The sequence below is a fragment of the Protobothrops mucrosquamatus genome, unplaced genomic scaffold (assembly GCF_001527695.2).
Source record: "Protobothrops mucrosquamatus isolate PMUCROS unplaced genomic scaffold, P.Mucros_1.0 scaffold1781, whole genome shotgun sequence".
In the NCBI taxonomy this organism is placed as follows: Eukaryota; Metazoa; Chordata; class Lepidosauria; order Squamata; family Viperidae; genus Protobothrops; species Protobothrops mucrosquamatus.
In genome coordinates this window covers 206,647-220,287 of record NW_015387919.1, presented here as the reverse complement: position 1 = coordinate 220,287, position 13,641 = coordinate 206,647, and the positions used below count along the sequence as shown (strand labels likewise).

General features: G+C 45.3%; 1 protein-coding gene across 1 annotated transcript in view; it reads left to right on the top strand.

Moving 5' to 3' along the window:
* WDFY4 (WDFY family member 4) overlaps positions 1–13,641 on the top strand; it is a 94,640-nt gene that overhangs the window by 47,557 nt on the left and 33,442 nt on the right. Inside the window, exons 34-43 of the mRNA XM_029285504.1 lie at positions 614–721; positions 1,226–1,346; positions 2,209–2,366; positions 2,970–3,199; positions 4,898–5,175; positions 7,721–7,821; positions 10,149–10,226; positions 11,480–11,683; positions 12,707–12,758; positions 13,084–13,235. Of these exons, the coding sequence (XP_029141337.1) occupies positions 614–721; positions 1,226–1,346; positions 2,209–2,366; positions 2,970–3,199; positions 4,898–5,175; positions 7,721–7,821; positions 10,149–10,226; positions 11,480–11,683; positions 12,707–12,758; positions 13,084–13,235 (1,482 nt within the window). The remainder of the gene's footprint in view (positions 1–613; positions 722–1,225; positions 1,347–2,208; positions 2,367–2,969; positions 3,200–4,897; positions 5,176–7,720; positions 7,822–10,148; positions 10,227–11,479; positions 11,684–12,706; positions 12,759–13,083; positions 13,236–13,641) is intronic.

Below are 13,641 nucleotides of genomic sequence, written 5' to 3'. Positions count from 1 at the left end.
TCAATGCTGGCCACGACTCAGTAAGGACTCCGTTACTCTTGCAATTGCTCTCCACGCGGCCATCCGGCTCTGGGAACATTAACCGAGTGAGATGCCAGCAGGTCCTAATGTGCTCTTTGAGCCTGGAAGAAACAATTTTGAGCGAGTCCAAAGTGCCAGTTGGGGAAGGGGGCATCTGGATTTTCCTACAAAGGATGAGCTCATTTAAAGTGGGGCTCCAGGATACTCTTGTTGACAAAAGCCATCTTTGTCTCTTTTCCCACCAGAAATGGTTTCAAAGGGCTTTTCATTTATAGCATCCTTTATTTCTGCCGCTGCTCATTTTCCGTATGCAATTTCGTCTAACATCATGACTGCTGCTTTATTACATTTTAGCAATCTGTCTTATTTGTGCTTTTATGTTTATATACAGTTGATCTTCCAGTTGCTGATCTATTTTTCACCAGCCTTCCGCATAGGGGATAAAATGTAACTGTGGAAACACAACCCAACCTGCTGGTCCCACGCTGGGATTGCTGATGTTTTCCTGTTTTTCCAAGATGGCGGAGGGAGCGGGTCAGTTGTTGCCTCCTCCCAGGAAAATCATTCTGGCCTTTGTGATTCTTGGTTTCAGCCTCCAGCTAGGAAAGAAGTTTGGGACTTGATTCAGCGTCTCCTGAGGGGAATAATGCTGCTGGACTGGAGGGACAAAAGGTGGCCCCCGCTGGAGTTCATTCTTGAGGTCTGCTGCTTCTGTCTGTCCCTTCAGTTGTGGGGGGTGAGATGGCGGGAGGAGAGTTGGAAGTCCAGGATTGCCCCTTGCTTGCCACTGACATATTCTGTCCCTGGCTGCTTGCATTGCTACTTAGGAAAACTCTCTAGGCAGAAGAATTTGATAAAACAGAGGGGAAGCGGATGCTTTGGCTCACTTTTGGCATTCAGAGTTTTTGCAAGATTTTGCAAGGTTAATTTCCTTAGGGATTTTATGATGTACAAGTATGACTCTCTGTACAGCCGCATTAGTGAACTATGGAGTATTAGGACCACCGCCAACCTTTTATTGAGGAAAAGGCCTGGCTCTCTGGAAATGGCTGCCTTATTTTATTGTCTCACTCTTTTAGAACATTCTCTGAAAATGTTTTCACTCCAGTGTAACCTTCCTAAGAACGTGGGGTTTTTTGTTTTGTTTGTTTGCTTATAACGCTAACCCCGCAGATTCAATCGTTTATATATTATTGCTATACAGGCCTCTCCAGAGAATGCTGCTATTGAGCAAAAGACGTCCTTCCAGACAGAGCTATTGCTTTCCATTATACAGATTGTCTACAACCTTGGTCAAAATTACAAGGAAGCCTCCGGTTTAACAGGCGAGTATCACTTGCCGTTCAGCCACCTTTCTACCTGAGTCTACCTGAAATGCACAGAACGTACCGTGAGGTCAGGTATGGCTGAACTGCAGATCCCAGCATTTTATTATTTTATTTCTTTTTGTAAACAGCCATGCTAAGTGCTGGGAGTTGCAATTCAGCCGTATGTTATCTAACCTGAACATCCGGGGAGCCGGTAACAGCAAGACCAGCCAGCGTGCTGGAGGTCTTGCAAAGAGCCTGACACTAACTCAACAAGTCCTCCAAGGGCCCGATGGGTTGCTCGGCTCCTCCCCACCGGAGGGGCTGCAGGAGAGGGCAGGTCCTCCTTGAACCTTGTGGGTTATGTGTCCTTAGCCATTTGTGCCTTTGACAAAGTGCAGTGGAGCTTAGGCAGAAGGAAGAGGTGGATACCTTGCTTACTCATAAATAACATAATAACTTCCTAATCAAAACATGATTTGTAGAAATGAAAGTTTCTTCACTGAAGGCGTACATTTTCCTAATTGCTTAGACTGCTTGATTGCCGAGTATAAGGACTGATAATTACCTATATTTTATTTTATTTATTTATTTGATTTAGCAATATATTTATTAGTAAATGCAGTATACTAACAATAAATATAAAATACAAGGTCATTTTTTTCTCTTTTTTCCTTCTTAGTTTGTATTTTATATTGTTTGGGGTGGTCTCTTTTCTATTTTTTTTTTAAATTGAAGATTGTTTCAGTAATATTAGAAAAATAAAAATTAAGAAGACAAGAGAAAGCCACCCAAGAATAGTTTGTCAGAAAAAAGTCCGCAGAGGTTCCATTGTTTTTGATTGCATTTTACAAGTACATCCTTCTCTTCCGCCCTGCAGGAAATGGTGATACCAGGAACATTTTGGAATCTGCCAGGCCTTATTTTCTCATAAATGTCTGCTATTTTACTCAGAAGCTGGTAGGCAAACTTCATGAGGGAATGTGTGTCACAGACCCGAGGAAGACCATCCTTTTCATTGCAGAGCAAGTGCAGCTGGTAAGAGCGTCTTCTCTCCCCCCCCCCCCACAAGGGCCCTTCCCGGCCTTTTTTAGAGCGCAGCAGATGTAAGACGTGATGGCCGCTGTAAGCTTATTAGGGATGGTTTCCACCCCAGGGACGCTACTTCTGTGACAACAAATAATTACCCTAAATCCTCTTTATAATGGATTTAATTTTCATTGTGAGGGGATTGATAGCTTCAATGCTCACATTTGCTCAAGCTTGTTGGATCAGGAAAGTAGTTGGATTAGAGAAAATTTTGCACAAGGCAAACGGGCGTTTAAGAATCATGATTGGAGGTGCATTTCAGTGCACATTCTCACATGCCACAGATTAAAAATAACAGAGAAAAGAGAAACATCTTCATTTGTATCTGCACGTGGCTGAATGTCTGTAAGAACAAGCAAAAACAAATTCCACGAAAAGCAGAAGAATGGACAGCATTCCTCATTCTGGAACATTTTGTTTCAAATCTGAATGCATAATTGCTTTTAAGTGTCTTAGATCAGAATTATTTTTAAATTTTTCATATTTTTAGGGACGCTTGGGTCTTATCCTTAAATTCAGAGCATTCTGAGCCTCTTGACTGTTTTTTAACAGGTAACAAGAAAGCTTTTTCTCCACAAAGAATCAATTTTGAGCAACTTGTACAACTGTTTGAACCGCAGCATCTTGTACTATTTATCGGAACCCTTTTCTGGGTCACAAAGTCTTCTGGAATTTCTGCACACTCTTCAGACGCAATGGGACGTCATCTTTGCGGCACACAATTCTAGCCTGGATTTCATCGCAAGCTTTTTGTATTGCCTGCTGCAGCTGAGATCCATGAGGTGTGGCGGGCTTTCTTACTCTGGCAGAACTGTTAGACGCAAGAGAGCAGAAATTAACAGAAACCTTTTTTTCAGAGACGATGTGTTTCCTTTAGGGCTATGCATTCCAAGGGTACTCATTGAATAACTCCAATGGGGTCAGTGTTGATTTGATCTTGAAGAAACTCCAGGCATTTAATGTAGAACACGGGAACAAATGTGTCCAGTGGACGTGTCCTGTGGAGTTGCAAGGACTTCCGCAATGGCCTCTTTGTTTCTAGGCATGTTTCCAAGGGAGGCTGCCCACCTTCAAAGCTCCCTCCGTTTACCTGTCATTTCAAATCTGGGGGAAGAACTTTTTCTGATGTTCCCGAATTGGGAGGGGGGATTCCAGCACCACGCCTGTGGCACTATGAAGTCCCCATCGCGAGAGAGTAAACTTTCAATAAACCTGTGATTATTCTTGGTGAATAAGTAGCGTCACCAACTTATTCTCGGATCGTAAGTGTGGCACATTCCTTGGCCCCAGTTGTCTCTTGCTTTATTCTGGTTTTGATCCTTGGATAGTTTGCCATCTGCTTGCAAAGTCTTAACAGCTCTATTTAGGCTGTTTTATCGGAAGGCTGCATCCTCCTGTGGCCTCAGTAGGAAATTCCAAGAGCTGAAATAAGACAGGTGGCAACGAAGAACTCTGCTGGCCGGGTAGACGGCCACTTCGCCGTTAAGAAGGACCCAGAAGCCGTTTCCCCTTAGATTTGGAAAGGGTCCTTCACCCTGGAAATGAGGGCACCCATCCCTCACTGGTGGAACAACAGCACTGCCTCCAACTTAAGGATAAAGATAAAGAAAAAAAATGGATCCATAAATGGAATCCATCCTAGGGACATAGAGACAGATACTTCTTTTACCTCGAAATGCTGTGTTTGGCCAGAGTAAATCCCCAAATAGCAAGATATCAAAGCAATATGTCTTTGAGTTGTTGTTCTTGGTTATTAGAGTTCTTAAAAATAAGCATGTATTTTTAGAAGTGCTTTAAAAATAAATATATCAGGATTAAGATTTATTAAATAATCCACAGCCCAACTTCCCCCCCCCCCCCTCAGATAGTGGTCTTAATGAATCTGCTTGTATTTCAGCCAGAGCTATCCTGAAAGTGGTGAGGCGAAATGGATGCCAGCTTTGGGTTGCCCTGTTTCTCTTGCCCCGAGAAAAGGGGACGAGAGAACCGAAGATGATCTTTCTGTCCTGGAGGAGGGTAAACATGACGAGATTGGTGAGGAAAGGGGGTGTGTGGGACAGGGGCTGGTCAAGAGAAGGAAAGGAGAAGGCCTTTGTGTGCGTCCTGCTTTGCTCTGTACACTCTTTAAAACATGGGTGCATTTTGTAATGTAGATACAGGAACAACTAGCACCGATGATGTTCCCTAGTTTGGGTAAGAAAGCAAGTCAGCTCGGAGAGCACCCAGGACCCCTCAGTTACCGAAACCTTGTCACCCAAATTGTTTATAATTTACTGTATGGCAACAAAATAAGACAACGTTACACGAGATACGTGGGGAGAAATGGACCATTTATTATTTTAGTCATGTCTGCTCTGATTTCTACATACATTCTGGACAAGCAGTATCAAAGTCTGGAGTGCTGCGAGTGATTTTGCTTTCATAAGCGTCCTGGTTTCTGTAAATACCAGCAAAGCTGCTGGTCAGGCTCACCTTGGCAGACCCCTGGATCTGGAAGTGATGCGTGGCCCTTTTGTTGATGTGATCCTTCCACACCAAAGCATGTTTGCATTTCATTTATTTCTAGTTCAGCAAGAGATCCAGAGGGCAGCTGAGGAAATCTGGCTCCGGCTTCTTTCTGGGAGAAGAAAAGATTTAGAGGACGCATATAAAATCTCTTTATTTAAAGAGAAAGGCGATGGAGAAGAGACAATGAAGATGGCTGACGTAGCTCCTCTGTGGGAAGAAGCCATGAGGAAGACCTGTCGGGGCTTTCTAGGTCTCTGCCCTTAAATTGTACAGAGTCTTTGGCGGACGTGGCGTCACCGCAGGGCTCTTGGCCTTTTGTGGGGGGGAGGGGGAAGGGTTAGGGTCTGTTTGGGAGCTATTAACCCTGATAGATGTGACCAAGCGAGCGGTGGGACAGGTCCCGTTGTGATCTAAGCTTCTGAATCCACCTGGTGGGCTATAACTAGTGACGACAGGTGGGCTCCAGTTGTTTACAGGGCAGAGGTGTCCTGAGCAGCCCATAGCTGGATGCAGTGGAGATCTTGCTAGAGGGCAGAAAGCGTCCTCTAGATTGCTGTTGGGAAAAACAAGCATCCAGGTCAGAGGAAAACGCAACTGGCGGCCTATGAGGCCGGCTCTCCTCTGGGCCCTTTGGGGAATAACGCTGAAGAAGGCCCTGAGGTGCTGCTTTGCAGGGCCTGGCATCGACGGTCAGGAATAGTTGCTCCGGGGCACCTGAAGTGGCACAACATAACAATAGCATTAACTGTGCGTGTTTTTCCTTTCCTCTCTGTGGTTCCAGCGTCGGAAAAGAAAAACTCCCAGAGCAAAATTCTAGTCAGTGCTTCAAGCAAGACGAGCCCTTTGAATGAGACCCTGACTCCCAGCAGGAACCTAAAACAGGTGATAACACAAAACTGGCGTAAACTGGCCTTTCCAAATCCCTGTGTGAACCTCAGGTGCCAAAAAAAAAAAAAAAGGTTGTAAGGTAATATCTTGAGCTTCCCGACTTGAAGTCCTAGTCCTGCTCTATTTGATGACAAGCAATGGCCAAATAACCAGGGCACCTTTTTTCCCCAGGAGCGCAAAGTGCAATGAACGGTGGGTGAACAAACTCAGGGCTAGTTTTTTAGCTATTTTTGTTGGCTGAGAAAGAGATTCAGGCTAAGTAACTTCCTTCCAGGTGTGGTGGGAATACACGTTACTGTTCAGTGCTGGCACCAACTATTTGCCTTGGGGTCTGTTTAATTATTTCTTAAAATTAATTTTGATTATTACAGCTGATTACACATCAGTGAGCAAAGTAATTGATATTTGTTAATGTATCCCAAGGAACATTTTGTACAACTTGTATTTGCTGTTGAAGGTTAAAGACTGTTATTGGTTTTTCCCTAAATGTGCCCACATCATTAGTTCTTGTGGTAGGAAAGGAGGCCATCTGGAAAAGGACGAGTAGACGCATTATTCAGGCACAAGTGCATGAAATTGGGGTTCCTGCGTCTTCTGTCTTTCTTTTCTAAAAAGGAGAGGCTTGTAATTAAAGGAGAGGCTGAATTACAGGGGAACATTACTCATTTTGTGTTGCTCTCGGTGATGTCAGGAACTGACACTTCAAGATCTGATAGACGCTTCGCTGTAGTGTGACATGCCACCGAGCCTCCAACTCTCGGCTCTCTTTCTGCTGCAGGCAATTATATTTTTCTTTGCTTTTCAAGGAAATGAGTTGTACAGTGGGCTAAATGACTGATTGGAGATCTTTGGGTCTTCCAGATCCACAGACAGACAGAAGTGTATTCTTTACAGCTCTGGTGCATTCGGGGGGGGGGGGGAGGTTGTGCACCTTGGAAAGAGAAGAATTCACAGTGCTGGTGGTTTATATTTCTGCTCCCTCCTNGGGGGGGGGGGGGGGGGGGGGGGGGAGGTTGTGCACCTTGGAAAGAGAAGAATTCACAGTGCTGGCGGTTTATATTTCTGCTCCCTCCTAGATTGTTTTAACTGTTTCCCCACTCAGCCTTCTCGCTAAAGGAGGCTCGCAACCGTAAGCAAGCCAGGTACAGAGAGAAGGACGGGAGGAAGAGCTGACCAGGTTTCAGAGCCTTTGTAGACCAGTCCTGGCCAAAGGGTCCTTTAGGAAATCAACCTGGCATGCTGCAAGGGTTTTTTTTTGGGGGGGGGTGTTGTCACGTGCTGCTTTGCCTCCCCAAACTCAGCCCTCAGCCCGTATGGAGAGAGCCAGGAGAGGAGGCTGGTGAGGCAGGTCAGAGGCTGACCTACCAGGGCCAGGACCTCTACAGGAGCTGAGTGGTCATACAGAACCACTGCTACAAAATCCATGGCCAGGCTTATTGTCTTCTTGCATTTTTATTCAACTAAGCAAGTACCGTTGATCCTATCCTAGTTGCCAGAAACATTCCCAAGTAGAGGTTTGGTGCCTTTTTGCCACCCGTGTCTGGGTTAGGCGTCTTCTGGAATAGATCTCAGGGGACCAAGATAGATGCCTGCTTGTGATATAAAGAGGGAAGTCAGCCATAGTAGCCATAAGATCATGTTAAAAAAAGAGATAACTCTTTATTATAATCAACATGTGGATCTTTTAATTAGAAGATTTTGAAAATATCTGACCCCAAAGAATGAACCGGTTTGAATCTGAGGCTGAGCAGATGTTGCCTCACATCTGACTTTCCAACTGGGGAGGCTGGACACGGTCTCGCCCTTGGAGAGGCTGGTCTTCTGCATCAAATTTCTGTTTCTGCTTTCAACTGGAGGTTTTCCTTTTGGCTCTGTCTCTTTGTGTGACTGTGCCCTGATCTTTATAGATCTTCCCTCACTTTGGACCAAAAGCTTCCCTGAAGGGTTTCCTCTCAGAATAAATGCCTTTCCACCGACACGTCAGAATCGGAACTTCTCTCTCCCTACAGTACGTAGAAATAATTTGCCACCAGGAAATTTTTTCGTAAAGTTTCTTCATTCACTAGTACAGTGGTTCTCAACCTGTGGGTCGGGACCCCATTTGGGGTCGATCAACCATTTCACGGGGGTCGCCAAGCAAGGCTGTCCGCCATTTTTTTTGTCCACCATTTTTTTTGTCCACCATTTTTCCCCCTTTTCCGGCAGGTGCCTTACCTCCCTTGGGCTGGGCCAGCTGGTGGTCGGCCTGCTCCGTCTCTGCCGCTTGCCAGCTACGCCTCGGCCGGCGCAGGGGGCGGAACCACGCATGCGTGGCACTCCCGGGCAGGGAAAGTCCTCGACTTATGACCGGTTGGGTAGTCCTCGACTTACAACCGGTTTAGTCCTCGACTTACGACCGGTTTAGTCCTCGACTTACGACCGGTTGGGGTCACGGCATTAAAAAGGTTGAGAACCACTGCACTAGTACAACCCTCAACACCGAGCATTTTCTTACAGCTCAAGCACTTAGCTGTTCTCCCAGCTTGCAAACAGAAACATGGAAAATGTCCAAATTTAAAAACAAATAGTATTTATTTCCTCAAAAAGAAAAGGGGAAATAGTTGTTTTTACAATCCAAGCAGAAGTTCTTGTACATGTAGCTAATCATTTTTGGGTGAATTCCAAAGACATCATAACTTTTAACCCTTTCTTCTGCAAAGATGTTTTTAGGTGTCTGCCTTAATATTTATGTCAATCCCTTTGCCTTTTAACACAAGGGCTGTAATTAGGGCAAGGCTGTCTGAATGCCATAGTCAGGCAAGCTCCCTTTGCCCACCCAGATAAATCAGAGGAAGTTGAGGCAGCACAACCCATATTCGCATCTACCTGCAACTCATTTACTCTGTTTGGCTTGGCCAAAATATGGTGTCCGTGTCCCCTTGTGTACTTTGTTTCGAAGGAAGCATATAATGCTACTGTGATGTGTGCAGGGCCCTCCAAGACATGTTTGCTAGAAGTCAATTGTTCTGAGCTCACCAGAACGTCCGGTGGCTGTGCTAGCAGGTCGCCAGTCCAGATGTGGGTTTTGCCTGCAATCCTTTTAACAACCTGTGAAGTGCACAATGTCAGGGTCCTCTTCAAGTCTCTTATCATAATGCCATGTATATTATTTCGATTTCAAGAGACCAAACAAGCAAATTTATAATTAATTATATTTCTGCTAATCATTTGTGTAACATCTTTATCTTCATAATAGAAAGATAACACCACTGATTATCTAATTAAATTCATTAAGCATCTACCGACAGTGCTCTATGAAGCTGACATTATGTTCCACTGTCAACAAATGCTTTGATTTCTTAGGAAGTAATTAAAATGTAAATTAGCATGCCATTAAATACACAGGGGGACTTTTGAATCTGATATTCATTTCAGAACTGCTCATGGCAAGCCTTTTTTTTCTTTCAATCCAACCAGAGAATTTGCTTTTAATGATGTATATTAACTTTTTCCCCACTGCAGCACGAATGTCTTTTTTTGATAACTAGTTCACAGCCAGACTAGAAATGACATTTCTTTAAAACTGCTGATTTGCTGGTAAATCTGGGTGATTTCTGTCGATGCAGGAAGAGCTTTTCTGTCTGCATGGCCAGAACTGAGATCAGACCATGGAGTACCACTAATAACACTAAGGATATTGTTGCATTTTCATTTCTTCATCAAGAGGAGAAAATTTGTTCCTTCTGCTGCAAATCTTGGAAGCCAAAGTACTATGCCGGTTGCTTTATTATATCCTGGCACGGATCTTGAAGTTTGACCCTGCTGTGGAGCAAATTCTTTCTGCTTTTTTTTACATCCTATTCTTGCTGAAATGGGCTAATAGGCTAATGCTGCCATCTTGCATTTGGGCTCCTGCTGCCATTTTTCAGCCCCATCTTCTACCAGTCTTAGCTCCTCAAGGCAAGCCTCTTTCTTTGGATCTCCCTCTTTCCTGGATTCTGCTGAGCAGCCAACCAGGGAAAGGGGCTGCCTCCAGAGGCCGTGGGTGCTCCATCACCCACCGGAGGCTTTCAAGAAGAGAGCGGGCAGCTGTTTGTCTGGAATAACAGAGGGTCTCCTGCTTGAGCAGGACCAGAAGACCTCCAAGGTCCCTTCCAACTCTGTTAAATGTCTGGTTTTCCCAGTTTATCAAGGGGACCTTAAAAAGGTTGGTCCATGACAGAAAAGACTGCAAGATTCTCGCTTAAAGACTTCTTAGCACAATTTTAAAACTCATTTAAGATTTACTCATCAAATGTGAAGCACAAATGTTTTGTTACAGACATCAGTTTATTAATAATTTTTGTTTTAAATCAGGATTTTACATCATATTTAGAAAAATGCAGGAGAACTGGCCAAGAACTCTATGCAGCTTTGTGCAAGGATCACGTTGAGGTAAGGAACTAAAAAGTCTCGTTTTTCCCTGGCAGGAAAAACAAAATACGGTTGGATGCCTCAAGGGAAAGAGAGGGGATTGTTCTATTGGTTGATTGATTACATTGATCACATACTGCAACCATCAGGAGACTCTGAGAAGTTTACACTAGTAAAAATGGAGAAAGAAAGAAAATAGTAAGATTGAGAAACGAACTCATAGTTCTAAAATCATGATGATGTTCATCCAATGGAGTTGTTATGCATCAAATTCCCTTGAATCCTTATTCTCTTTCCATTTTTTTTTTAAGTAAACATTATCCAAGCAGGGGGTTTCTCTTTATTTTGAGTGTCTTTGCTTCACTTTCAGACAGAGCTCTTAACTCATGTTTACTCCTGTGGGGATGAAGCAAAACCTTTTGCAGTGCATTTTCCCTCCTAACAGCAGATCCTTCTGTTCAAGGTTTCGGCCAATCACTGATCCGGTGATCTATTCCAGATTCATTTGTGCTTCTTTGGCTTTCTTCCCATTCAGATCCCTCTCTGTTACAAAATACCATTTTAATTTTATTTTCCTGCAAAGCGTTGGGGCCCCAAATTATTAATATCTGCATTTACTTCTCCGTGACGCTCGTATATCAGTGATGTAGTAGTAGTCACTACCTGAATTCACTTCTAGCAGGGGATTTGATATTTATCTGCTTAAAATATAGTGAATTGATGGAGTTATTGCTCTGAAAAAGTACTTCATCACTGCTCACTGAGTGAGCTAAGAGGATTTGACTCACAAGATGTCCCATTCTGCCTATGTGAAGTTTTGTAGAGCAAAGTACTAAATGCAGCCCTCTTTACTACCTTCAATTTATTTCATTTTGATTGAATTTAAATTAAATCAAGGGTAGTTTATGAGTCCTGGTAATCCTTCAAAAGCCGTGTGCCTCCCTCGGTCCCAAAGAAGTGATCAGTTCTCGCATAAAGAACTCCACAATAGGTGAGGTGCTGGAGCTCTGGGGGCAGAGCCAGTGTGCAGGTCCCTCCTCGGCTACCGGGGAGATTCTGAGTTTCGTCTCGTCCCAACCTGCCTTTTGTGGAGCATAGGTGGAGGAGGGGCACCCAGGGCACCACCTGGAGCTTCTGCAGTTAACTGAGTTATTATTTTTATTCTGCTTTCCTTTTCAAGGCACAGATGCAGCAGCTGGGTAAGAGTAGGAGCAGAGAAGAAGACTTTGCTATTAGGGATTCTCTCTCTCTCTCTCTCTCTCTCTTTCCTACAGAGATTGCTGTGCATGCACTCTAAGTCTGCCAAAGCCTGGACTGAGCTTGAAGATCGGCTTTTGAGGAAGGGGGGCCTGTGGGGCTCTGCAGTAGCTTCTCCAGTCGCAAGGTGGGTCCTGGATGCCTACGAAGGTCCTGCTCGGATGAGGAAGAGGATCCAGTTCAAAGTCGCCCACGATACAGCGGAACCACTGGAAGACAAGGTAACCTGCTTTCAGGGCTCCAGTCTCCTCTTGCCCAGGGTTGTCTCATCAACCGAGACTTCCCCGAACGACGGATCGCTGAATTGCATTAATTGCAACTGAAAACTTAACATTTTAAATTCTGCCTTGCTGTGCCTCTGGTGCCAGCCAGAAAAGGAAAAGAAGAAAAAAAGAGGCTGCTTTGTGTTATAAAAGAGACACGCTCAAAGTCTGCAGTTTAGCCTTCTGAGCTGGCAGGCTGGGAGGTTTGCTAGCTGTTGATAAGGCTGAAGAGGCTATTTCAGTTCCTGGCTTGCCGTGCAAAGTCCTAGGGTGGGTGACACGGGGGGATTTCAGGCCAGGAAAGGCAGGAAACGGGCCAGTGAAGCCGAGCGGGCAATGCAGAGCGATTACGAGCAAGAAAAGAGTGGGAAACAGGATTCCCTCCCGCCACCGGCTGAGGTGACGTGGCAGGTGACTCTTAGACAACTGCATGAAGGAAATAAGCTGATGGGCTGGTGCAGTGGTTAGAGTGAAGGATTGCAGGCAAACTCTGCCCGTAGCCAGGAGTTCGATCCTGACCAGCTCAATAGCCGTAGCCGTAGCACTTAGATTTATATACAGCCCTCTCCAGCCTGTTGCCCCCCTCAACAACCTGGGTCCTCATTTTACCCATCTCGGAAGCATGGAAGGCTGAGTCAACCTTGGGCTGGTGAGAATCGAACTGCCGAACTGCTGGCAGACGGCAGTCAGCAGAAGGAGCCTAACCACTGCGCCACCACGGTCGACTCAGCCTTCCATCCATTCACCAGCTGGGTAAATGAGGACCCAGATTGTTGGAGGGGGAGGGGCGATAGGCTGACTCTCTAAGCGGCTTAGAGAGAGGGCTGCAGAAAGGGCTGTGAAAGCGGTGCATAGGTCTACAGTAAGTGCTACTGCTGGTGCTTCTGGTTCTAGGCACCTCCAGGAGTCGTTCCCTGTGCAGAAGCGGCCTGGCTCCGTCTTCTGGGCCTTCCCTGCAGCTCAAACCTTTCCTCTTTCCAGGCTCCCCAGACACGGAAGGCGGCCTCCCCTCCAGCTCTTGTGGCAGATCAAGGTAATCTTCCCAGATGAGATGCCGTGAGGGCACAGAAGATGCCGGCCTGACCGCAAGGACCACACAGAGGCCTGGCAGCCTTTGCTAAAGCCGATATTTCCAACCCTAACCCTTCCCGCCTGCTGACGTGCTTTGTAAGAGCAGGCAGCACACGCTTTTTAAAAAAAAATATATTTTCATATCGCGTTCCTAAGCTATGTGATAAAAGCAAAGATTATATTTTCAGTTAAAGAACAGAGCGTCTCACAGAAGGATCTTCTTGTTCCACAGTGCTATGAAAAGCTATTAAGGTGCTGCACAGTTTCTGCCTTTTATTTTGACGCAGGTGAACGACCAGCCCTGAGCAGAGAAGCAGAAGCAGGTCGGGATCAGCTGACATTTTTTCCTGCCCTGCATGAACATCTCCATTCGGAGGAGTTCTTGGAAGTCTGTGTGGAAAGGACAATCGTCCTCCAGGAATTAGTACAAGATGAAAAGGTACAATCACAACAAGTCTGGAGCACTTGGGAAGGGCTGACCGGGGCTCTCCCCAAATTTCAGCCGCTTCCACGTTCTTCCTCTCCTGCTGCAAAATGAACGGGCAGGGCCAAAGCGGGGGGGGGGGGGGAGGGAGGCACCCCCCTTTCCAGTCAGGAGGCAAACTCTTCATCAGAAAAGCAGGGCTATTTCACCCACTCACTACTACGGCTCCTTTTTGCAGCTTTTTATGGTTAGGATTAATTAATTTCTCCATTGACTAACAATTATTTTAGTATGAATAAGTCTACATTATGGACGGAAGGGCATTTAGAAGCGAGTATTGCTCAGTCAATGATTCTTAATTTTTTATTTGTAAAATATTAGCAGGGCAGAAAAAGTTAGCAGGGCCACGCAGTTTACGTGC